We start from the raw sequence: 26,191 nt of genomic DNA, 5'->3' as shown, positions 1-26,191 counted from the left end.
GCCTACGCAGGGGGCCCTAGCCGGGTCCACCGACAAAACTTTTGAACAACACCTCCGTATGTATATAGGCTCTCAGCTTCCACTTTTATAATATTTGGGGAATATGTGCTAGATAAACCACCACTGAATAAGGGCCAAGACATCGAGGTGGCAACGTTGCCAATGTTGTCCATACCTCAGTTCTTGAACTCAGTAAAGCCTGCGAGCTCTGATCCTTTAACAATCCCTACCCATCTCTATTGGCAATTTGATCACATTCAGCTTGCTTGCCCACTTTTGGCAGCCGTATTGGTAAAAAATTCCTAGTAAATACGAAAGGCATGAAATATAAAATATGAGAGATGAGATTAGACTATAATACCAGAACCAGACTATGCCGTTACTAATTATCACCCATCCCTCAACCTCGCTATCCATGCTCGTACTAGTTACCCCATCTTCCCGACTCCATAGAATTCCCATATAACGTCTCAGCGCCCCTATCTATCCTCTAACCCCGCAGTCCGTCTGTCTCATGATATCATTCATACATAGCCCTCATAAACAACAACCCTGTCATAAAAGACGCAAAAAAGCAGAGAAAGAACCGCAAGATGCAGGAAGGACGAGGAAAAAGGAAAGAAAAAAATGTATACAAGCAAAAACCGCTGTGTATCTCCCTGTTTCCTCCTCCTGGCCCCTTTCTCTACCACCAGTAGTAGACTTAGGTCATATAACCCCCACTCTGCTCTAATAATAATTCCTCATCGCGTCCTCATACCCAGTTCCCCCCTTGAGGTCCCTCTCAAAAGCGAGCGCAACATCCAGCACACGGCGGATATGCACCATGCTGAGCGGCTCCTTCTGGTTCACAGCGAGGGCCTGCGCTGTGCGAACCGTGTTCTTGATCTGCCGTCCGTTGAGGTTATGCTTGGCGAGGTCGTTGAAGTCTGCCTCGCTGAAGGGCAGCGTGTCCGTGCCTTCGAGGACGCGCACTTTCTCGAGGAACATCTGGAAGACGGCCTTTTTGGCTTTGGTGGAAAGCTCGCTGTAGCGGAGGGCGATGTGAATACGCGATTGGAAGGCGTCGTCGAAGGTCTGGGGAGTAAGTTAGTGGGTTCCTGTAATGCTTGTGGGGGTGGGATTGGGGAAGACATACCTCGACGCGGTTGGTGGTCAGGAAAAGGATGCCCTGGAAGTACTCGAGCAGGCGGAGGAAGATGCTCACGAGCGCGTTGCGATGGATATCCTGGATAGTTCGCTTCTCGAGGAAAACGTCCGCCTCATCGAGCAGCAGCACGCAGCCCCACGTCATGCTGATATCGAGGATCTTCTGAAGTTCTGCCTCGAGGGTGCGCGGGTCAGTACCCAGCTCGCCAGCTGAGACCATATAGAGTGGGCACTTGAGAAGCTCGGCGATACCCTCAGCTGTAAGGGTTTTACCTGTTCCAGGTGGGCCATGCAACACCGCCACAAGGCCCTTACCCTTTCCTTGGATGACGTCGTCGATGCTCTCAGTCGGGTGATACTTGTGGGACTCAACGAGAGCCTTGACGATGTCCTTGGCGTTGTTCTCGAGGACGAGGGACTCGTATGCGCCGTCGTTCCAGGCAATCTCTTTGGTGCCCGAGACGGTGAATTCGAGCCACAACTTCTCACTGAAAGCAAAGCCGAGCACAACAGGCGAGGCGATGAGGTATTCCTCCTCAGTGAAGACGGGGATGAGCTTCTTCCCGTCCGTCTTGTCCTCGGAGTCCTGGCCTTGCTCAGCTACTGCCTCGAGGTTCTCAGGCTTGATTTCTTGGCCGTCGGCATCCACCGCAACCTGGACGACATGGATCTTTTTCTTGTCGTCCATAACAACCTTGATCTTCATCTTCGGCTCATCGACATCATCCATCCCGGCTTTCTTGTTCTCGTCATCAGAGTCGTCGCACTCGCATCCGCAGTCCGAATCCCCTTCGTCCGAAGAATCCTCAAGTTCGTTGGGGTCCTCCGGCTTGACAGTGCTGACCTGATAATTGGGGTTAATGCGTCGATGAATTGCCGGGTCAATCATAATTCGGCCATTGATATTGACCTTGATGACCTGTCGCTTCTTCTTGTAATACGCGAGGCCTTCGTGACTCTTGTAATGGACACCCTGCAACGAGACGAACTTCTTGCCGCGCTCAATAAGCTCCTTGCGCACTTTCTCCTCGTCCTTGTGATACCTGAGGGGATAGCAGGCAAGACTAGTGATCTTACGTGCACCCTTGAATGCTGGGACATCACAGTCCATCGTGCCCATTCCCCAGGCCTTGCCGTCATACTCGAGATACTTGCCCTCAATGCTGTACCACTCCCCTTTCATGAAACTGCATTCCTTCTCGGCATATTCGATCTTGAAGGCTCGTGGCTCATCCAGCGTCCCATAGGTGGTGGTGTAAGCAAGGGTATTCGGCTTGTACAGAGCCCAGAGGTAGTCGAAGGTGATAAGACCGGATTCCAACATCGGGTAGAGGGTCTTTTTGGTTTCCGCATAGTCCTTGTCCAGATACTTCAGGAGGACCTTGAGATGCTTGATCTTCTCATCATTCTTCTTGATCTCCTTCTTTTTCATCTTTACTTCGCCTTTGCGCTTTCCCTTGAGGTCTTTCATAAGCGTACGAAGGTCCTCGAGGTAAAGGAAGAGGAGGTTCGGATCGATTGCCGGAGCCTCCTCAACCAAGCTTACTCCCTTCACTCCATCCATGATGCCGTTCAAGGCTTCCTTCAATAGCTTACTCTTGATGTCAATCAGGGTGGTCTTGTACTTTCCCTCCCAGTCAAAAGTTCGCCTGACATTGAACAAGTACTGGTCGTACTCGGCAGACTCCTCATCTTCAGCCGTATCTGTGAGCTTGTAGTTGTGGATTGTGCTATCCCACAACTGGTCCACCCTCTTGAACTCCAGCCTGGAGCCTCGCTTCTTCGACTTCGCCTGCTTCTTGTCTTTCTTCAGCTTCTGGCCCAATGCATCCAGGCCAAGCTTGGCGTTCTGCTGCGCCTGGATCCTGGCCGCCAAACCACGCGCGGCGCGGCCACCTCGGAGGCCACGATTTAGGCCCCTTCCACCCGCAGGAGGGTAATAGGTCGGGTGAATAGGCTGTCCCAATTGCTGTTGAAGAAGTTGCAGTTGCAATAGCTGGGTATTTATATCCGAGTCATCGGATACGTCTTCTTCAAGGCTGTCGGATGCTTCTTCGCTGCTGTCACTATCGGAATCGAAATCTGAGGAATCCTACAATGTAATTAGTAATTTGCTGAGGTACAATCGTCGTGAAGTGGTAGGTTCCACGATTATGGTGCAGATTTTTAGAACTCACATCTTTTTGCGCCTTCTTCTTTGATTTAGCCTTCTTCTTGTCCTTCGCCTTTTGCTTGCTCTTTTTCTTCTCCCTCAGCTTGCGCTTCGCCTTCTGCTTCTTGGTTTCCGTCTCTGTGTCGGAGGAGTCGGAGGAGCTTGACGATGAGCTATCACTCGAATCGTCGTCGCTGCTGTCACTTGAATCGTCTGAAGAATCATCGCTGCTGCTGTCGACCTCCTTTGCCTTCTTCGACTTTGACTTCTTGGCCGATTTGCCACAGTCCTTGGCCTTCAGCTTCGACTTCTTGGAGTTGGAAGTCTTTCTGGTAGCGGCCGAGCCCTGCCTTGTCTTGGTCTCCTTTTGTGCAGGGCTGCTGCTCTCGGATGTCACCGGCGTGTTATCGCCGGGAGCCATGACCTCCTTGTCCAATGGTTGGTTATCCATCTCTTGTCCTATAGCAGAGTCGAGTCGAGGTGGTTGGGGGCGTCCACTTTGTCGTGGATTGGAAGTGTATATCAAGGACACACACCGTCTCACGATGCTTGGTTTGCGGATTCGGAGTTTGGCAGACCTATCAATTTAAGATGGTTAGCCAGATGTTACAGAACACGATGGCATATGGGCCAGCTGATGGAATCCTGTGAAACCCGTTTGTTGGATGTGCTGGTCGACGACCTGTCTTCCGTGGTTGCAAAGGAGAGCAGTAAGGCAGCAGAGAGGGTTTTTACCTCTTGTATAGAATTATAAATGTCTCAGTGAGCTTCGTAAGTCGTTAGTCGTGGTTGGCGAAAAAGGCGGTGGTGACAGGTGAGGTCAGAGAGTAAAACAAGGCACAGAGAGAGTATAGTGAGAGAAGAGCGAAGAAGAAGAAGACGGTGAGATATATGTCTTAGCTACGAGTACACCGAAAGACGGGGTGAAAGGAAGTGTCACTCGGCGTGGGCGACTTCGGCTCTTAAAAAGAAGCTGTGAGTGGCAGGGTAGCAGGGAGGGAGAACAGGCAGAAATATGGAGTTAGGTCGGTATTGGAATGTGGAATGTATGTATGGTGCGTTGTGATGGCGTTGTAACAGTGCAGTAGTGGTACTGCAGCAATCGTACGCCAATGAAGCTATACTAGTAGCTGCCTTGTCGTCAGAGTGTGCATTAGGAGGATGCAGGATGGAGGAGGGAGGGAGATGCAACTCTTGACGCTGGAGTCTTGGGTCTTGACGGTTGAGGGAGGTAAGAGGGTGGATGGTGGACGGTGGACTGTGGACGGTGGACGGTGGACGGATGGTGAATGAGGCTTTTTCATCCTTGTCTTGAATTTCTTCTTAGAGCTGTAGAATAGCATCATTTCGCTCTGCAATAGTAGCATTAAAAGCTTGACCGACGATGAGGCAGTCCTTTATAATGGCTTTCAACATTGACTAGGCGTACTCTTGGCTGCTAGGTGACAGCTTTTGGAATTCAGTGTAGGTGTTAACATTCCAAGTCCTCATCTAGTGGCCGTTTGATAGTATAGACTAGTGTCTTTCTTGAGCTGTTTTGCCAATCCTCTTGAAATCTTCTTAGGCTTCGAGGAAGTCATCTTAAAGTTCATCTCTCTCTGGCACAAATGCTGTTGTATGGCTGTTGTATGGCTGTTGTATGGCTGTTGTATGGAGGCTGAATGGAGATTGTATGGAGGCTGAATGGACTGGCGATGTTGGAGTGAGGCTGCGGGAAGGCTGTGTGTGGGGAAAGGGAAGGGAGGAGGTTGGGATGGGATGGGATGGGATGCTACTTTACGATTAGAGAGAAGGTACAATCTCCGCAGCACAATCATGTCCTTATCGGCAAGTATCATACCACTATTAGCAAAGTACTTTCTCCAACTGCCCACTGCTGCTGGAACAAGTTACAACAGCTCCCCAATCGTCCCAATTTAGGCAAGGGTGAGCGCCAAACAGCCCGGCCTCGGCTAACAAGGCCACTGTTGCCTGTAAGGCAGACGTCGGCCAATCGATTACGGGTACGAGGATGCCTGAAGCGGCCCTGAACTTCAAGCACAAACAGAAGTCAGTTTCCTTGATAAACTTTATCTTTGTCCATCTCTGTTCAGCTTCAATATATGTGCATATATGGGAGCACATATACCATACTGTACTCTACGACCTTGCACATGGTACGCACGCACTTACTTGTCCTGTTGCCCCGACTTAGCTGAACGCACCACAGCTCCTGCCAGGATGAATAATCCAACACTGAATTCGGCAAACGAGTAAAAAATCACCTGCGCAATGCGCAAGTGATTCCTCGTTTCCAACGAGGATTTTGAAATAAAACCATGTAAACACTGTTTTTAGAGTATAAATTGCTCTATAGAGCCTATGGCCTACTATATACCAGAACCTATGCCACCACTGTACACTCATATTGTTATTTTCTCGCCATAAACGAGCAATATCAACATCCTCCTTCATAAGTCTGCTCCTTTCCCTCATGCCCCACGATGCATATAAGTAGCTGTAAAATCAACCTCCTTCCTTGCTATATCTACATCAGCTTTATCAGCTGCTGTGCGCTCCTCCTAGAGAGTACTGTAGAGTCTTGTTACAGACGAGAACTTGCCATACTTCTCCCAAAACACCTTCTAATCTCTCTAGCACTCAACAAATGAGTAATAAACAAACTAATATAGTCGTTAGAATCGAGGTAATAAGGTGTGTTAGAATAGCTTACCCTCTACTAACACTAGTTATTCTTAATTACCTTCTAGTAAGTTGGAAGATATAGTATCTTCTAATACTTAAGTGGTATACTTTAGTCGTTAATAACAAGGGTTTTTCCCTTATCCTAGTCGAGGATAAGCTGTGGTAATTTCTTATATGCTTGATATGTTTTTGATGGTAGAATAGGAATTGAGGAAATAAGAACAAGCTCTCCTTTATTAAAGAAATCAAGCTCTATATAATTCTCGTTGTCGTTAGTAGTGAGCCTTTTTGATAAGGTTGACACTGAGTAGTAGGTGGAGTAGCCAAGGTCCCTCTTCCTTTTTGGCTCATTTAGAACAACAAGTTTGTAGGATTCCTTAATAGGAACGAAATATTTCTTGCTATTATACCTTTAGCACCTATAACGTACATGTATAGCGAAAGCGCCAAACAAGCGAAAGCGCCAAAATTATCTACCCTCACGACAAACATTGCGATAAATCTACCACAACATTAGAAATCAATTGAAACTACTCGGAGTCCTCTTCCTCAGAGGTGTCTATTACAATCTGACACGTGCGCGCATTGTGCCCAGTCTCACCACACTTGCCACAGCGACGGGCACGGGTTTCTTCCCTTGGCTTCCGACCACGGCTTGCCCTTATTTCCTGCTCTACCTGCTGCACAACATCCCTCTCATCCTGTAGCTCTTGCGCCCCTTGTTGACTAAGTGATCCTCCTTGCTGTAGTCGTGTTTTCCTAGCTCTCCGGCGCTTGCTTAGTACTTCATTTGCCTGTCGTAGGTTTTGGTTCTCTCCCTTTAGCAGTGCTAATTGATGCATTATTTGCGATGCACCCTTTGTAAACTGGTCAACAGCTGCATAGATTGAGGTTGGAGAGCTATTTTGATGGCGTGAAATCCGAGTTTTAATAAATGTAGACTGTGACATAGCTTCAATTGGGTTGTTTGGTGTCTGAGAAACCCAAGGTTGAGCAGTACCTGGGCGGGAGCTTGGAGGCGTTGGTGTCCTTAACTTAAGATCAAGTGTAGATATCACTCTCTCAGGGTCAAATGGAAGAAGCCCTGCCCCTCGGAACCCGCCTCGAATGTTACTTTCCGTCATTGTAGTGTTAAATGCAGCGTGGAAGGCAGGAAAGAAGTCATCCTTTGTAATATGAGAAATATGAGCCTGCATCATATCTTCAATTTGCCGACCATAGGCCTGCTTTAACGGGCCGAAACAGCCAACATCAAGTGGCTGGAGTAGATGAGAAGAGTGAGCAGGCATACAAAGCGTAATAATGTTGTGTTCCTTGCAGTACTCCTCAAACTCATCTGAGTGGTGGCTCTCATGACCATCAAGGACTAACAAGCGATAACCACCAACACTCCGGGCCTTTGTATGCTTCTCAAAGTGCTGAATCCAATCCATGCCTCTCTCGTTTGTAGTCCAGCCATTTTCAGTAACAGAAATCACCCAATCGCTTGAAAATCCACTATTCTCATACCAAGATGTAAGGTGGTTTTTGCCTGCAACAATGATAAATGGTGGTACTGCCCAACCTTGAGAACTAACGCCTTGGATTACTGTAACCCATTCCCGATTACCAGGCTGTACCTTCTTTGCTTTTGCCCGCCCGTCTGAGCTTGTTACAACCATAGCAGTTGAGATAACGCCCATCATAAACCCAGTCTCATCAAAGTTGTAGATATCTGCTTCATCGATACCATATTTCGCAATTGTGTTACGCACAAGCTCAAACCAGCCATTAATAACTTCTGGATCTTCGCACTTAGCCCTCTGGTAGTCGTATTTGCGCTGAAAGCGTGTCTGGAGCTCTACACGCCGCTTAACAAAGTTTGAAGCCCAACGCGACCCAACGCGTGACGCGTCGCGTGTTGCAAGTAGTCGACTTGCCATATCTTCAACAACAGACAGCCGAGGAGGAAACCCTTTGGCAGCTAGGTCGAGTATATACTGAACAAGGACGGACTCCTCTAGGTTAGTTAATTTCCGTGAGTTGGCTTGGATATCGCGTCGTGAAGGTACACCTTCTAGACGACGACCTAGCTTGCGGTGGTCCACAGAATAGATCCTAGCAGCAACTCGAAGGCGTAACTTTGGGTCGCTTTGCATAGCCTGGATAGCTAGCACTAATTGGCTTTCATCGTTTTTATGGGGCATGTTTTGTTGTTGAGGAATTTAACATTTAGTTGGGGGGTTTGGTCACCGCATCATTTTGGCGCTTTCGCTTGTTTGGCGCTTTCGCTATACATGTACGTTATATATGTAAATATAATAATATAATACCTTTCAGCTTCATATTTAGCTAGGTTAAAGGCATTAGCCTAGCCTAGAAGTCAGTGCTTCTTAGTAATTGTTCTTGTATTAGAATCAATTATATTTTTAGGTAGAATAAATGATTCAATTGATGTATGGCTAGTGTTAATTTCTCGTTGTAAACCAGCATTTAAAGACATCTTCTTCTCTCTTGATAGGAGCAACATTTTTAATATAATTATACCTAGATTATTTTATTAAGTTATTTAATAATAATGCCTCTATATATATTTAATAAAAAAGCTAGTTGACTCAGTAATTAGCAGGGAAATCCCTCATTATCAATGACAGTTTCATGCTATATAAGAGCCCTAAATAAGATGAAGGCAAGTTCTCTCATTCCTATTGAGATATTGTATACTAATAGATTCTAGACTTATGCTAGTGAAGTTTCTACAAGTACAAGGGCTCTTACTTCATATGATTTATGTTACGATATCAAGTGCGCCTTGCAACTCGAGTGGGGGTTCAGGGGTGTGGGGAGCTTTCCGGGGTTGGAGCGAAGTTTTCAGTTGTGGAGTGAATTCTCAGAACTGGTCTCGCTAAAGAGAATTCACACCACAACAACATAGCTGTATATAGATCGAGCCACTGCTCGAGTGCTCCTCTTCTCTTTCCTTTCTTCTCTAGATTGAGTTTAATTCATAATACCCAACTGGCGCCCTATGCCTTGGTGAACCGTGACAATTTATAGCGTATGTAGAAGTGTAACCAAGCTATTCCATAGGTTAAGTTTGGTAAAAAAACTTGTTTATAACAAGCATATATATTATTAGAGTAAGCAGAAATGTAGGATGATGCTACAAGCTATTTATACACTTGTAAGTGAATTTGTAGGTTTAGAATCCTCGTTGCTAATGAGCCTTTAGCCACCTATACTAGCTACACAAGGCTAATGGAGAAGTGTATGCTAGCACTACTACTAAATGTTACAGCTGTAACTAGGGGAGTGGCATTGGTGCATTGCTAGTACAGCCTAAATCATTGTTAAAAAATGAGACAAACAAGATAAAAATACAGAACACTTACAGCTATAACATTTAGCACATACTTCTCTGTTAGCCTTGTATGGCTAGTATAGGCAGCTAAAGGCTCATTAGTAACGAGGATTCTAAACCTACAAATTCACTTACCATAACTGCTCCTCTAAGCAGTTTGTGTTCTAGGGAGGGCATGAATTAACAGTGCCCTAACAGGCAGTGTAGCGCTGTCTAAAGACTTGTTAGCAACAAGGATTCTAAAACTAGAAATCGACTTACGTAGGAGTGTGGTTAGGAAGGACTGCTAAATCCCAGCTGTTACGGTTAAGTGCTAGTGCTATGGCTAGCGCTTATGGCTGCAACCTCACGTGATGGATAACATTGGATATCATGGATATTATGTTATCCATGTTATCCACGGATATCCCTTTGGCATGATGCCACTATATAAGGAGATAGTATTTCCTTAGATAGGAGCTTCGTGCTCAACTCAATATAGTATTCTTTACAATACTGTAACTGTTACCTATAGAGCTTAATATGACATCTACAACAAGAAGCTACAGTTCTCACGCGATAAGTCGATACTTGATTAGGCGATATTCATGCTAACTCGATATTTTTTGTAGGATTCTTTATTTTCCCACCAAAACTACGATACACTCGATATCGAACTGATTTGACCAGATACAGTCTGATACTGACATTACATAGGCCAAGATGCCTCAAAATCAGCTGTTTACAATGATGATTGAGCAGCGTCAAGCACTCTGAAACTGGTATGCTCACCAGTCACCAAAGCCTTCGCAAAAAGCCTCTATCGACTGGTTCTTTAGAACCTTCGGTCATCGTATTCGACAGTCAACAGTCTCCGAATCTTTGAGCTCTCGATACGCCAACCTCGATACAATACCTCTTAACACAATTCAGCAATCAACTCACCGTCGCAGCTGTTGCCGGCCTGACCTTGAAGCAGTCCTCTTTGAATGGCAGCAGCTTATTGAAAGCAAGGGAGGAGTTACAAGCACCAATATACTACAACTACACACTAAAACGATTTGGGAGCAACTGTCATACTGACATTCGTTGCACTCAGTTTACTATCAAACTCAAGAGCAAACTTAGAAATTTCCTCCTCAAACCTACAAGTCACTATATATATTTTGGCTTATCACACCAACAACAAGAGCAATACTACTCAACAATTGCTACAACCCTCTATGATTCATTACACGTCATTGCTCCTTAGTTACTGGGCCGATATTACCACATAGCATATCTCTACAACCCTCTATGATTCATTACATGACATCACTCCTTAGTTACTGGGCTAATACTACCACATGACATATCTCTATCAACTAGAGGCCTAGGAACATGAATGATAGCTCCAAAAGCTTCTACAACCCTCTATGATTCATTACACGTCATCGCTCCTTAGTTACCCACAAGATTGGTTAAGTTATGACATAATTTGTCTATAGGGGTACTCTGACCTTGGACCTCCTTTCACTTCCTATAGGCTAGGAACCTAGGAGATTGTTCTACGGGATTCTCTTACGTCGACTACAGTTACCAAGCCTGGTTAGTCATGGAAAGTCTTGGAAAATGAGAGAACTACATTCCTTTAGCATAAATAGGATTGCCCTTTCCTTAAGAAAGGGCAAGCAGACAATACAGTAAATCGACTATCACCTACTTCCACGTCTTTTCCAAGCTTCCAAGCATTCATCTTGTTACTCCTTGTTTCTGAAAAGTCAGTGAGGTGTTAACCTCTGACTTACCCCTGAGTTCCCAGACTCAACATTTGTTGCAACTTGTCTGAACCACTTCACTACATCGCACACCTGATTGCTGCGTTGTGGAATAGTCTAAGCTACAACCCTTTGGCTCTGTTTCCTAAGACAGTGTGTTGTCTTAGTAAAATCATCCCTTTCCTTGGTGTAATGGTGGGTGCACCAGATGTGAGAATCTAGCCACCCAAGGAAGGGTCCGCCCTCAAATATATGAATTATCTGACTACCAGCAAATGCAACAAGTCGATTCCAGGCCCTTGATCAAGGCATTACTGCCTCCCTTAAAGCTCATTATCGTCGACAATGACTTGTGTTCATGCTAAACGCCTTCGACAACAATGAAGATCCTCTTAAAACTATGAACTTACACCTTGCCCTTCGCTGGATCATCCTATCGTGGTATCACAATGTCTCAAATACGACTATCTACAACTGCTTCCACAAAAACACAATCATCAAAAACCCGATCCAACTTCCTCTTGAGCACATTCTGCCTCTTCCTGACCTTTACAACCAAGTACAACAGCACGGCTGAATTCATGATGCGATGGACCTTTCAAACTTTCTAAACCCAGCGGAGGAGACAATACAAGAGGGTATACAAGATAGCGAGGGGGATATAGTACTACAAGAGGTCATTGAGCAATATATCCATTCTCCTAATGAAGGTCAAGATGATGATGATGGGGAGGAGCTCAGACTGCCGGTGGTTCATTCTACGCAGGCAGTTCTACAAGCCCTCCAAGTTCTGATTGACTTTATGGAAACTGGGAATAGTGGCATAAGGGAGCCGGCAGTTACGCTCCGTTCTTTAGAGCATATAGAAAGGGAATTAGTGGTCAAAAAGGCAAATGAGGGCATTCAGGGCACATTGGACGTTTGGCTTATGTAATGGTTTGATTACTTGATATTCAGTATATCTTGATATTATGTAAAGGAATTATTATATTGACTTATTGTGTGAGAACTGTAATAGCTATTGTTGTTGCTTTTGAGCAATGGCAAGTATATCTTAAGGGATTGACCTACCCTATATAGGTATGGACGGATTATAAGAATCTCATATACTTCACCACAACTAAGGTTTTAAACCATCCATTTACAGCAATTACTACTGCTATATAGGTAGGCATTCTCCTAGAAGAGCATAGGACCCTTTCGAGAGCACCTTAGAAACAGCCCTAGAACATCCAACCTCTAGAGATATATATAAGTAAATACCATAGTAAATAGGGGGTTTTCTCACTTCTTCTGTTGTACTCTGTCTACAACACACGTATCATCCCACGTTTCCCCTGCTTTCCGGGTTACCCACGTACGAGTCACCTACGTCTCGTCAGTCCAAAGGATTCTGTCCTAGTCATTCCGTCCAGCTTCTATGGGTAATGGCCCACTCAAGTCGCTTTCGTCGATTTGTCTCTAAAATAATTGGCTTTCGCATAGCAATCCCTGCTCATCGCGAGCAAGGTGATGCATTGTAGTTATAGAAAGATGAATTTCCCACATACAAAATGCTATAGGAAGAATTTCAACGCGTTCAAAAGATACAAACAAGCCTACGCGTACCCATGTCCCAACCCCTGCCTTACCCCCTGCCATCTCCGGATGCACCGACGAAACTTTTGAACAACACCTCCGTATCGTAGTAATAGCCATTGTCGTGCAAGTTCAATGTGTTTCATGATGAGTAATGGAGGTGTGCGTTGGCCCGTATAGCAGCATCCTTGGCACCTGTTGGGATTCGTCTTTGTCTCCAACCATGCTGGACACCTACTTCGTTCCAAGCTCAGCCTTGTCGGCTGCTTGAAATAAAGGCAGCCATATTGACTTCCAGTCAACCACCATCAACTTTACTGGCTAGACTGGCCATATTCCTTTTCCATCTTTCATCTTTTGCACAGTTTCTGAAGTCCTCTTGGTAGCTCGACCGCCTTCCAAGGTCGGTTGTGGTTACTGGTGGATCATAGCTTCCCGATCTGCCTGCCGAATCTCCTACCAAGCGCGCACCTCAACCTCAAACATCCCCACGATGCCATCGTTGAAACAAGCACGGAGCAAGAGAGCAACCCCCATAGCCATCGTCTCCAACAAAGGGCCCTGGTCGCAATGGCACGATCTCAACAATATTGAAACCAACTCTCCTCCTCCAACAGCCTCTGGCGCCATGAGCTTCGCCGACCCCATAGCTACGCCCGACTCGGGCAAGGCCGAGCAAGCGCCCGGATCGCTGTCCTTTTTCGATCTCCCCTCGGAAACACAGAATGGGATAATCCAGCAAGTGAGTTTCCCCGCCGATTAATTTCACGGCTTGGGCGCCCCGCTGTGGGTCGGGGTCCACGTCCGTCTGGGGATCGTGAGGCAGAAGGGATGGCTAGCTGACAGCGTAGTGTACCGCGCCCGACCTGATATCGCTGTCCCTCGTCTCGAAGCACTTCCGCGATCTGGCGGCGGCGCAGATCTATCGAAATTTCCATATCATATTCCCAGATGAGGACGATGGGACTTACGAGTCCGATATGGATGGGCTGGCGGCTGGGCTGGACACGCTTGTTACGAGCGAGTACGACTATGCGAGATACCTGAAGGAGATTGCCCTCGAGAGCCTGAGTGGAGGTGCGAAGGGGGAAAAGGCCTATAAACACTATACAAATGATGTGAGCTGCGGGAAGTTTATGAATACGCTGTTTTTGTTGACGCTGCGGAAAGCGAAGGCGTTGGAGACTTTTAAGTAAGGAAGATCTCATATACCGCCCAGGGTTCGCCAGTGACTAACATGCTGTATAGGTGGGATGTACGCGTTGAATTGAGTCGGCCGGTCTACAAATCCTTACATAGTATCCCAGCATTGCAGCACCTATATCTTCGTATGCATTCGGGACAGTCACTGTACCAACAGCCACCACCATTACAGTCACTAAAATACGTCCCCGATGATACAGTCGGTGGTACTATTGAAGTCGCGAAACAGTTTGCGAAAGCCATCGGGGACAATTCGGAAGCTCAACCTACGAAGATGACAAACGCAGAGGCAAAGGCGATTCTTGCATCGCTGGTGACTGAACTGAAAACAGATCACGGTCCGCCTACAATATCGGGATTTAAGAACCTGAAGACTCTGTCTGTCCTCGACATGGATAGTCTGGAGTATGTCAAAGAGATCAAGGCTTGCATCCATAACTCATCTTCAACATTAAACAAGCTGCAGCTGTCGTTTTCAGAGGCCCTGGCAAGGAAAGCGCGGAAACCACCTCCTGCTGACGACACGGGCGACGAATCGGACCAGGAAATCGATGAGTTTGGCAATATGATCCCGCCTCCAGCTGTTGTGGCGTCTCCTTCTACAGATGACGCTTCTGGTCCAGCCAAAGCATTCCGGGCGGTTGAAGCTAAGCAGGCACAGGAAGCTGTATTGGCTCAAATTTTTGGTCTAGAATCAAAGCCGAAGGGGGTGTTGGGCTCGAATATGAGCGATGAAGAAAAGAAATCTGGTGCTGGCATGGACGATACTGTGAACTCATTTATCAATGAATTTGCGGTACTGTCAAAGAAGTTGATGGCTGCACCAGGCATGTCTGATCTCACTGCGGAACAGAAAGAATTTATGAAAGCCGTTGAGAAGGGGGCTACGAAATACTTGAAGGGCAAAAAGGGGACTCTTGGTGGGAAGTCGGGCAAAGTTGGGTCGGACGTGGAGTCGACCGCCGGAAGCGCAACCGGGAAGGCTACACCGGCATCTTCTTCCGATACTAGTGATGCTGGCAAATCAGATGAGGAAGATAAACCCAAAAGCGCGGAACCCGAAGAGAAATATGTCGGTTTGTTTGACAATGAGGGCAAAAAGGATCCCAAAGCGCACCAATCCACCAGCGACAGCCCTCAGCCGGAGGATATTGATGTTTGCGAGCCAGAACCTGATTCCCACGATGCAGACGAGTCTACTTCAGAACCTATGGCAGAGGAGACCGCTGGGGAGATTCTGACTACAGATGCTGAAACTAAGGAGTCTAAAGAGTCGTCAACACCGGCTACACTTGAACTTGGCGAGAACGTCCATCGAGAAATCCTTGAACTAGCACTCGCAAAGCGAGCGCTTGAAGGATTCCGGTTTAACCATCTTGCAACCGACTCGCTCCACTACAAGGTGATAAAAGAGGCTGCCGAAACACATAACCGATCACTGGAACAGAAGGATAATACCATGAGCGACTATGTGCGTAAAACCCGTGGATTGACTCTGAAGTCATTATCGATATATCTCATCCCGATCAAGACGTCTGTGCTATCAAGGGCTGTCGATCTCCATGTTCTGAAGCATATCTCACTGCTAAACGTCGGATCTCAAGCACCCTTCTGGAACTACCTGACGAAAGAGAACAAAGTTTCTCCGTTGCCTCTGTGCAAGATCCACACGGACAATGTCACTCTTCATTTCCTCAAGTTTGTGAATCAGTTGGAGAATCTGGTGGAGCTATTCATCCTGGAGCGCTCCACGAAAAGTTCGGAGTATAGCTTTGCGCTCAAGACTATGGTTACGAGTGACAATATTCACCGTTACGTCATTAAGAAGCACGCTTCTACGCTGAAGAGACTGGCCATCAAGAATGAAAATGACTATACGTGGGATGCGAATGTGAAGTTTTTGGAGCTGCTTTGCCGGAAGGGAAAGAATCTGGAAGAGCTTGGTATTAGCTTTGCATCTCCTGCTCTGGTACGTGACATTTCCTTTATCATGCTTCTTCTCAATTGTGCATCTGTCAAATCTCCACGAACATAGACCGATCAATTCTGACATATTATACAGCATACTTTCAACCAATATCTTCCAGGCTTGGTTTCTCTGAGAGCACTCCACATAATAAACTTCCGTAACGATGACACTTGCCACTGGGTTATGCGTGAGGTTCCTAGGTTTATTGCCGATGCCTTGTCAAGCCATCCCGGCATGAAATTGGAATACTTGGCTCTAGGTAACACCGTGGGGCGACTGGCATGGAATGTCAAAGCTGTGCCGAAACCCAAGGATAAGGGGAAGGGTAAAGCCACCATGTATACAGGTAACACAAGCATAATCTCTGAGGGGAAGCAGGACGAAAGCAACACTGACGATAGTGATGAGGAGGATGACACTGCACCGGGCCTGAAGCTCGAGACCGTTGACTACGGCCGGTTTTATGACGTTCTGGGCGTGCGTATGTGGAAAAAAGAGGTACTACTGGGCCGTTTGTGACAACGACAGTTTGGTGGTCATAGTCCGCCGCCGCCACCGCCTGGCTGGTAAGATGTGAGACATGGGGAGTCGTGAGATGACTGAACTACCATGATTCCCCAACTCAGACAGGCAAAGGAAATACGGACACAATTTGGCGCGAGTATTAGATGTTTTATTTTCTACGACGGAGCAAAATAGCAAGGATGATTATTATTGGGACATAAGAGCACACATACCCAGGCTGACGTATCCTTCTTTTGGGCGAATGGCAAGCAAATTGGCGCGAGAGCATGGACTGGATTGCTTTTTCTTAAGGGGATTGGGGACTGGGCATTACATACTAGGTTTTTGACCAAGGTAGAAGAATTTATCAAGGGATTTCTAGTCACTTCGTAATATCATTTTGTTCCATCTAGGTCACGGCACCTGATTCTGGACCTGTTTTGCGGTAAGCGGCGAGACTATTTTCCGGTCTGGGGTAGCGCGGGTGGGTAGTGCAAGGCTTCCGATGAACTTTTATACGCCGCCGTCGTAAAAGCCTGAAGTTAAAAGGCTCGGTCTCCCTCGAGACGCTAATACTATAGTCTCTTTCAAACGTCCCTCAGTGATTTTACAATGGGTCGCGGAGGCAAAAGAGTAAGTCTAAGTATGCAATTGGCGAACCTAGGAAACTAATTGACCCTGTTCAGGGCGGACGTGGCGGTGGCAGAGGCAAAGGCCGTGGAGGTGGGGCTGGTGGTCGCGATAGTCGCGATAACCGGGTGAGCTACGATAAAATCGACAAGACCAACGAGAAGTTCGAGCGGTACTATGATAGCATCATTGAGCTGCCGGAGGAGGAGCGCGTGGAGTTCTGGGCGGCGCTGAGGAGGGATTTGCCTAACAGCTTCCGCTTCGCGGGGTCCAAAGGGTATGTGGTTTTACTCTTCTTAAAGTTTGGATATATATGCTAATATTGGGTAAAGACATGCCTTGGCTGTGCAGAAGCAGCTCCGTGAGCGCTACATCCCGGAGATCACCAAGATCGAGCATTACGATGGAACGGCGGTCGAGGCCCCGCAGCCAGTCCCCTGGTACCCCGATGAGCTCGCCTGGTGGATGACGACGCCGAAGAACGTTGTGCGACGCTTTCCGCCCTTCGCGGCTTTCCAGAAGTACCTCGTCTCCGAGACCAGCGTTGGAAACATCAGCAGACAGGAAGTCGTCAGCATGATTCCCCCGCTTCTCATGGGTATTGAGCCGGGTATGACTGTTTTGGATATGTGCGCGGCGCCTGGAAGCAAGGCGGCACAGCTTTTGGAGATGGTTCATAAGGGCGAGGAGGCCAGAATACGCAATGCTCTGCGCCTACATGCCAAGGAGGACGGAAGAGAGATCAGCCCTGGGCTCGACGTTGTTGGTGACGAGGACTTGAATGTCGACTCCGAGGACTTTGGCAGGGCTACTGGCCTGCTCATTGCCAACGATTCCGACTACAAGCGCAGTCACATGTTGATTCATCAGCTTAAGCGCCTTTCATCCCCGAATCTGATTGTTACCAACCACGACGCTACGATATTCCCTTCGATCAAGCTACCGTCGACCAAGGAGGACCCGGCCCAAAACCGCTACCTTAAGTTCGATCGCATTCTTGCTGATGTTCCTTGCTCCGGAGATGGAACGTGCCGCAAGAACCCCAACCTGTGGCAAGATTGGAGTCCTAGCAATGCCCTTGGTCTCTACGTCACTCAAGTCCGCATTCTTGTTCGTGCTCTCCAGATGCTCAAGGCCGGCGGACGAGTAGTCTACTCTACCTGCAGCATGAACCCCGTTGAGAACGAGGCAGTTGTCGCTTCAGCCATTGAGCGCTGTGGTGGGCTGGAGAAGGTTCAGTTGATTGACTGCAGCGACCAACTGGTTGGACTGAAGCGCAAGGAAGGTCTCAAGAAGTGGACGATCATGGACAAGTCCGGTAAGGTTTGGGAGGACTGGCCATCTGTTGAGGCTGAGAACCAGAAGAGCGGCGCCAACCATGCCACGGCTCGCCTTGCTGAGGGCATGTTCGCCCCAACTGGCGAGGCGGCCAAGATTCCGCTTGAGCGCTGTATGAGAGTCTACGCGCATCAACAAGACACCGGCGGTTTCTTCATCACTGTTCTTCAGAAGATGACCGAATTCAAGGCAAAGCCCGAATCTGAGGCTAAGAAGTCGGAGCCAAAGCCAGCTGTTATCAGCATCGTCGAGGAGATCGAGGCTCAGCCAACACCAGCTCCAGGCGCCAACGTGGCTCCAAAGATTGAGGCCGCAGATCTTCTTGAGGGTTCTACATCAACTGACCTGGAGGATCAAAGCGTTCCCGCTGTTGCTCGCGAGAACCAAGCCAGCGACAAGCCGGATGCTACGCTACCAGCAAAGCGCTCGTACGACGACAACGATGCGGCCCCATCCTCGCCGAAGAAGGCGAAGATTGAGAGCAACGGCACCGAAGTTGAGGCTTTAAACCTCGACAACCGCCAGGTGCACTTCCCGCCACCCCCAGGCGCCGAGCTCGACGCGACCACTCGCCCCGGCGACCTACGCCCCGATACCACCACTCCCGCCGCTACCACCTCCCTCCCCGCACTTGTCAAAGCCAAGGGCCGCAACCAGCAACAATTCGAGGAGCCATTCAAGTACATCTCCGGCGACCACCCTGAGGTGCAATCCATCGAGGAGTTCTACAAGCTCTCCCAGCGCTTCCCGCGCGACCGCTTCATGGTGCGCAACGCACTCGGCGAGCCCGCTAAGACGATCTACTACACCTCCGCTCTAATCCGTGACATCCTTGTCGAGAACGAGGGGAAGGGCATCAAGTTCATCCACGGCGGTGTGCGCATGTTCATGAAGCAGGATGTGCAGGGCGAGGGCGTGTGCCGCTGGCGCATCCAGTCGGAGGGTATGCCTATTCTCGAAGGCTACGTTGGCGAGGGCCGCGTAGTGCGCTTGTACAAGCGCGCAACCCTGCGAAAGCTGCTGGTGGAGATGTTCCCCAAGGTTACGGATGGGTGTTGGAAGGAGCTTGGAGAGATCGGGGAGCGGGTCAGGGATATTGGGATGGGATGCTGTGTGCTCCGTATTGAGCCTAGTGATAAGGAGGATGGGTTTAAGGAGCGCATTGTGCTGCCGCTGTGGCGCAGCTTGCATAGTCTGAATCTGATGCTGGCGAAGGAGGATCGTACGGCGATGTTGTTGAGGATATTCAACGAGAATGTGCCGCTTGTTAATAACCACCATCCGGCGCAGAGGGCGGCGGCGGTTGTGGATGCGGCTGTTGCGGAGGCGGAGGTGGCGGAGGCGGAGACGGCGAATGGGGATGGGGAGATGGTGGTGGAGAAGAGTGAGGATGTTGAGATGGATGCTGCGGAGGCTCCTATCGAGATAGAGGCGGGTTCTGATCAATTGTAAATGTCTGAGGGGCATTGTACGCATAGAGTAAAAAGGCGTTTTCATCAATAGCTTCTGCAATATAAAGGAAGGAAATAACATTCAACTGCAATAATAGGAACCTAGAGGCTATGCAATTGTGACTGCGTTGATTTAAACCGTATGTGGTTCGCCTGATTAATGACATCTATCATACATTATATACAAATCTATGATACAGTACAATATCGTACATCTATCCCCTATCTCTCCTTCCCCCTGCGGTTTACTCATTAAGCATACCCACAACCAACTTCGTGATACCATCAACCCCATGCCCATTAATAGCGGAGATAGGCAGCGCCACCAAGTCCTTCACATACCCATCCTTCTGCCCACTAGGATGCTCTTCCTCCCCCTTGGTAACCCTCCCCAAATACGCCTTCAACCCCGCATAATTCTCCTGCGACCCCTCCAAATCCGCCTTACTCGCCACCACAAACCAAGGTTTACTCGCAATACCCCCTGCATCCTCGCTACGAGGGACTTTATCGTGGTAACTAGAGCCACGGGGTTCGTCCTTGTCCTGGTTTTGTTGGATGGGGCTCCATTTCACAATCTGTTCTTTCTTCTCTTTCGCTACTTCCTCTTCGATCTTCATCCGCTCGTACATGCCGACTTCGCGCCAGAGGGACTTTAGCGCTGTCACTGCGTCGCCGGCGGCAAGGTCAATCACGAATGCTAGGACGCGCGCACGCTCTACGTGGCGAAGGAAGGAGACGCCTAGGCCGCGATCGAGATGCGCATCCTTGACTAGACCAGGGATATCCGCAATGGTGTAATTCGTGCGTGGCTCGCCTGTCTCGTAGCTCGATACCGTCAATGGGCGACCCTTGTGGTTGTCCAGCACCACGGTGCCAATATTAGGTTGTAGCGTCGTGAAAGCCCAGTTGCCCACGCGGGCGCGCGAGTTGCTGACAGCGCGCAGAAGCGTCGATTTACCCGCGTTTGGTAGCCCCACAAGGCCTACGTCCGCGAGGAGCTTCAGCTCAAGCTCAAGCGTAATATGTAACCCCTCAGATCCCTTGGTGGCGTATTTTGGGCGCGAGGCACCCTGGGAGACGAAATGCGGGTTTCCGAGACCGCCGACTGCACCAGCAGCAAGGAGAATGGGCTTCTCCATCGGCTGGCTGAGGTCTAGGTTGATCGGGGCCATCTCCTGCGCGGAAGCAAGGTGAGACCGGCGTGCGCGGGGCAGAGTCGGGAAGTCAGCAGTTGCAATGTCTTCCGGTGTGATGGCCGGGTAGAGCAGCCACTTATCACGATCCCATTTATACGGCCCAGCGTGCTCGCGCACATCGCCCTCCGGTGCATCACCCTGGAACTGCAGTTTCAGCTCCTCATTAGAGACCGGGTCCACGCGCTCGATCTCGCGGATCACGGTGCCGACGGGGACCTGGATGACGACGTCGTCGCCGCGTTCGCCGCCGCGGGTCTTGCCCTGGCCGTTCTTGCCGCGCCCGGCTTTGATGATGTTACGGCGCGCGAGCTTGTGTAGCGAGGTCTCGCCGCGGACGGCTTGGATGTAGATGCTACCCCCGTAGCCCCCGTCGCCGCCGTTGGCAGGGCCGGCGGCGATGTATTTTTCTTTCAGAAAGGAGATGCAGCCGTGGCCACCGTCGCCGGCGTGGAGGTGGACGGTGGCGCGGTCGGAGAAGATTGTGCGGCCGTAGTCGGAGGGAGGGGGGTTGAGGTGAGAGACGGGTTGGTTATTGAGGTGCACTGGGACGCTTGAGAGAGGATCAAGGTCGGCTGAAAGGGCCCTGGGGGTTGTCGAGAGGTGTCGGGGGGGGTGTCGGCGAGAGAAGCATTTTTGAGCCAGGCGAGGGAGCGTTCGAGGAGTCGTGGTGGTGCAGAGGAAGGGGTATAGGAATGGTGTTAGAGTCCCAGAGGCTGTTGGACATCGAGGCGGCATGGTGAATGGGGAAGAAGCCCCTTTGGTTCACTCACTGGTGAATGTGGAAGGAGCGTCGTCGTCGGTCTCCTCTTTGCTCTTTGGACTTTTGATACAGGCTGCGGAATAAAATAATCTCGGCCACCGTATATTCTAGGACAGGGGTTAGGCACTACAGTAGAGTCTCGATAAGACGATGTAATCCTAATCCATCCCTTACTCGGTGTTCCACCCACTCGCTTCGCTCGTAGGTGGCGACAGCAAGTTGTGCGTGCGACAGCAAGATGTGCGTACACCGCTATTTTGATATATAGAAAAAATAATAGTATTCTTCATAACGTAGTATCTACAATGCCTCAAAATAACGATCCTACTATGATTGCTCGCCTTAATGAGGCCCAACAGTTCTTCTTAAAACAACCAAGTACATATACAATTGCTTGGGTTGCAAATAAATTCAATGTCAACCGTGAGACACTCCGACGTCGTATTACGAGTACTACGTCTCCTCAATTACCCCACGGAGGTAGCAATCGAGTCTTATCTCAATCGCAAGAGACCGCGGTCTGTCAATTCATATACGACCAACTTGAGCGCGGGGTCCCTGCCAACCGATCTATGATACTACGGGCAGTTGCAGACTTACGACCTAATCGTACGATACCATCACAACGGTGGCTACAACGCTTTCTAAAAGCACACCCCGAATTTCATACAATTCACACGAAGACGTTTAATACACATCGGAAGCAAGCACAAAAGAAAGAGGTGTTTGAGGAATTCTTTCTCACATATAACGCCCTTATTACAAAACATAACATTAAGCCATATAATTTATGGAATGTTGATGAGACAGGCTATATGATTGGGTGTTATAAGTCTACGGCTGTTATTGTACCAATCGGTGTAAAGCAGTGGACTGTTGATAATCCTGAGAATCGGCTCTCTGTTACTGTAATTGAGGCAGTAAATGCAAGTGGTGCTGCACTTGCAGAAGCTATCATTATCCCTGGCAAACTTCATATGGATTCATGGTACAATGATGACCTTGAGCCAAATGCTCTCATTATTGTAAATGAGAGCGGGTATTCAAACGACGACATTGCAATCCAATACCTTATGCATTTTATCCAACTATCTGCAGAGCATATGGCACCAGATGATACTCGCCTCTTATTACTTGACGGCCATGACTCTCATAAAACAGAGCGCTTTCTTACATTAGCAGAAGAGCATAACATTGTTATTTGCTGCCTTCCTGCTCATACAACACATCTATTACAACCTCTTGATGTAGCGGTTTTTAAGCAGTGCAAACACTTTCATCAAAAGGCACTTGATCAAGCAGTACGTAGCTACGACTATGAGTATAAGCTACGTACGTTCCTTTCAGACCTCCCGCAAATCCGACGGCAATCTCTAACTGTCCGTACAATTCAATCTGGTTGGAGAAATACAGGACTATATCCATATAATCCTCCACTTGTAATTGACAAGATACAAGAGACTCGGAATCAAACACCTGATTATGAGCCATTTGCTTCATATAATATTATCTCAACACCGAAAACAACTATGCAAAGTGTGCAAGCGGTTGAACATTGGCAGAAGAGAGCAGAGGAAGCTTTCTCATCGCCTTCAAGAGAAGGGTTTCAATCATTTGCACGTGGAACTACAGTTGTTCTACACCGGGCAGAGCTCTATAAGACCGAGCTAGATATTATGACTCTACGTGCAGTAGAGCAGAAGGCAGCAAAGGCAAGGGCACGGAAATCACTACAGAAAGGAGGGCAGTTATATGCATCAGATGCACGGAAAATGCGGGAAGAGAAGAAAGCAAAGTTGCAAGCAAAAGCAGACGCAAGAGCAGCAAGGGAATCGGACCAAGTAGTAAAGCAGCTACAAGCGCAAGCACGTAAAATCGAAATTGAAGAGCGTAAGGTTGAGAGGAAGCGGGTAGCAGAGCGGAAGAAGGAAGGGTTGAAATCAAAAGTGATCATTTTACGGTATAGTAAGGATCAAAGTGATAGTAGCAATAGTGGCAGTAGCGATAGTGATAGTAGTTCTATTGATTTTATGTTTTAATTATATAGTTATATAGTTGATATATAAGGCGTCTTTTTCTTCGTTTTATGTGTCGCACATCTTGCTGTCGCACGCACAACTTGCTGTCGCCACCTACGAGCGAAGCGAGTGGGTGGAACACCGAGTAGTTCAATATCGGTATCGAATATATCGTTCAACCAGTGTTCGGCACGGGTAGGTATATACCAAGCATAACGTAAGTCGTGGCGTAACGCGGGGGATGGCGTAACGCGGGGAATTCACTCCGCCGACTTCTGATAACTGTGAATAACTCAACAATGGTTCGCTGTAAAAGCCTGGGTGTTGCTGAGCGTGAAACTTTAATAGCCCAGGCAGTATTAGACGTCCGATCTAAGAAGTATAAGAGTGCATATCACGCTGAGAAAGTGCTGGGGCTGCCGAAGAGTTCAGTGACGCGACGCGTCAATGGAGGTTTGACACGCTCCCAAGCCCGCCAGAAACAGCAGAATTTATCAGGCGCGCAAGAACAGATACTTCTAAAGTGGATTAAAAACCTAACAATCAGCGGCTATTCTCCAGGGCATCGGTTGTTGAAGGAAATAGCTGAAGAGCTCCGGTCGCACCGGTCACTCAATTTTGACGACGCGACGCCAAACTTACTTCTACCCCAACCACGATTTTCCCTCGGTCGCGACTGGGTACCACGATTCATACAACGACATCCCCATCTACAGGTCGCTATTGGGCGACGGATCGAAACTGTACGCATGGACGGTGCAACAAAACCAGTGCTTATGGCATGGTTTAACGCGTACACCAAGGGTGGTTCAAGAGTTTGGAATCACGCAAGAGAACACATATAACATGGATGAATCCGGATTTTCGATTGGGACAATGGAATCTACTCGAATTATACTTGATTCAACGCTTCGTACGAAGCATCAAGCGCATCCTGGCCGTCAGGAATGGGTTTCGATGGTCGAGTGCATCTGCGCAGACGGAACCATCCTCCCACCCCTCGGGATCTTTAAGGGCAAGAACGTTCTCCAATCATGGATTCCGCCCGCAGTCATCGACCAGTGGTTCTTCTCTGTGAATACGAAAGGCTGGACAAGCAACCTCCATGGGTTGGAGTGGTTAAAACGCATCTTCGAGCCAACAACACGTACAAAAGCAGATGGTCAGCACCGGCTTCTTATATGTGATGGCCACGACTCACACATTAGCGGGAGTTTCAATGCGCATTGCATGCAGAACCATATTGTATTACTGATACTTCCCCCTCATACATCGCACTTGCTACAACCACTGGATGTTGCAATATTCGGCCCGCTAAAAAAGCGTCTGACAGCAGCGCTCTCCCCACTCAACGAAGCGCAACTTGCGTGCATACAGAAGTATGAATGGATGGAGGCATACATCCAGGCACGGCTTGATGTATGCAACCATCAGAACATTGAGTCAGCATACCGTGGCGCTGGCTTGTTTCCTTTTAATCCCCAGCGAGCATTGCGTACGCTGCTCAATGCTGAACCATCAGTCGAGGCTGACCGACCAAAAACACCACATCAGTATGATATTTTTGACCGAGTCTTTATCAACAGCTCCCCCCCAGATGGGATGACCTTACGCTCTGCAAATGTGCTCCTTACAACTACGATTAATAGTGGTGGGGTGCTGTCAACACCAGTGCGGACGTACATCCAAAAACTCACAGTTGCGTCAGAGCAACTTCGAGCACGCAGCATTGTCCACCAACTCGATGCCAACAACCTGCGATCAGTTATAAAGCAACGTACAGTACGTACGAAGGGGAAAAGGGTTATTCTGAAGGGTCACTTTCATGTTTCTACGCAAGAGTTGTGTGATGCGGTGATGGAGGCGGAAAAGGCGACACATAACCCAAGTAAGAAAAAGCGCAAAACAAAGGATAAGAACGCCTCCTCAGACATTGAAATTGACGAGTATATTGAGGAAGAAGCAGGGGAACAATCTAAGAGTGATGGTGGATCATGTATTATCGTTGATTGTAGTTAAATTTACAGATTTGTTGTGTTCTCTTCAAATTTCCACCGCGTTACGCCATCCCCCGCGTTACGCCATGACTTACGTTACTCAGTGTTCCACCCACTCGCTTCGCTCGTAGGTGGCGACAGCAGTCAACCTCCTTTTCCCTTTTCAAAATCTGCTCCGGAGAGTACAGCTTGGTCATAGATACCTTGAGATGGTCCTCTAATTGTTCTAAGAATTTATCTTTTGCTTGCTTAAACGTAGCATCCGAACCTATCAATATGGCATTCAGCTTGCCTCCATGCTCCTGAGCCCATGAAGAAATCTTGTCTTCCAGTGCCTTGGCAAGTTCTTGTTTCTCCATCTTATGGGCCACCATGTGTCTCACAGGGAACATTCCAAATGATTCGTAGGTCTTGCGACGAATATAGCTGAACTCATATTCTCTGAAGATTTTGCCTGATCGGTGGTGCTCAAAGTCATGCCA

General features: G+C 48.3%; 5 protein-coding genes across 5 annotated transcripts; 3 read left to right on the top strand and 2 right to left on the bottom strand.

The window, feature by feature from the left end:
- Positions 1–359: 359 nt before the first annotated feature.
- VC83_02164 (uncharacterized protein) lies at positions 360–4,955 on the bottom strand. Its single transcript, XM_024465832.1, has 4 exons — positions 4,037–4,955; positions 3,327–3,879; positions 1,139–3,241; positions 360–1,077 (listed from the first exon to the last, which is right to left on the bottom strand). Exons 2-4 carry the CDS (start codon positions 3,750–3,752, stop codon positions 730–732), a joined length of 2,877 nt encoding a protein of 958 aa, XP_024326578.1. The 5' UTR covers positions 3,753–3,879; positions 4,037–4,955; the 3' UTR covers positions 360–729.
- Positions 4,956–11,651: 6,696 nt separating this feature from the next.
- Positions 11,652–11,996, top strand: VC83_02163 (uncharacterized protein; the record flags this gene model as incomplete). The annotated part of the gene is made up of 1 exon (XM_024465831.1): positions 11,652–11,996. The coding sequence occupies one exon, from the start codon at positions 11,652–11,654 to the stop codon at positions 11,994–11,996; it is 345 nt and encodes a 114-aa protein (XP_024326577.1).
- Positions 11,997–12,657: 661 nt separating this feature from the next.
- VC83_02162 (uncharacterized protein) lies at positions 12,658–16,700 on the top strand. Its single transcript, XM_024465830.1, has 4 exons — positions 12,658–13,382; positions 13,492–13,832; positions 13,889–15,812; positions 15,906–16,700. The coding sequence occupies exons 1-4, from the start codon at positions 13,134–13,136 to the stop codon at positions 16,329–16,331; spliced, it is 2,940 nt and encodes a 979-aa protein (XP_024326576.1). The 5' UTR covers positions 12,658–13,133; the 3' UTR covers positions 16,332–16,700.
- A 31-nt stretch (positions 16,701–16,731) lies between these two features.
- Positions 16,732–19,827, top strand: VC83_02161 (uncharacterized protein). Its single transcript, XM_024465829.1, has 3 exons — positions 16,732–16,949; positions 17,003–17,223; positions 17,279–19,827. Exons 1-3 carry the CDS (start codon positions 16,929–16,931, stop codon positions 19,734–19,736), a joined length of 2,700 nt encoding a protein of 899 aa, XP_024326575.1. The 5' UTR covers positions 16,732–16,928; the 3' UTR covers positions 19,737–19,827.
- A 34-nt stretch (positions 19,828–19,861) lies between these two features.
- Positions 19,862–21,944, bottom strand: MTG2 (Putative GTPase). Its single transcript, XM_024465828.1, has one exon. It carries the CDS (start codon positions 21,667–21,669, stop codon positions 19,981–19,983), a length of 1,689 nt encoding a protein of 562 aa, XP_024326574.1. The 5' UTR covers positions 21,670–21,944; the 3' UTR covers positions 19,862–19,980.
- Between the last annotated feature and the right edge of the window lie 4,247 nt (positions 21,945–26,191).

The sequence above is a fragment of the Pseudogymnoascus destructans genome (assembly GCF_001641265.1).
Source record: "Pseudogymnoascus destructans isolate 20631-21 unplaced genomic scaffold scaffold_4, whole genome shotgun sequence".
NCBI classification, from domain to species: domain Eukaryota; kingdom Fungi; phylum Ascomycota; class Leotiomycetes; order Thelebolales; family Thelebolaceae; genus Pseudogymnoascus; species Pseudogymnoascus destructans.
The sequence above is the reverse complement of the archived record's forward strand: the minus strand, read 5'-3'. Positions and strand labels throughout refer to the sequence as shown.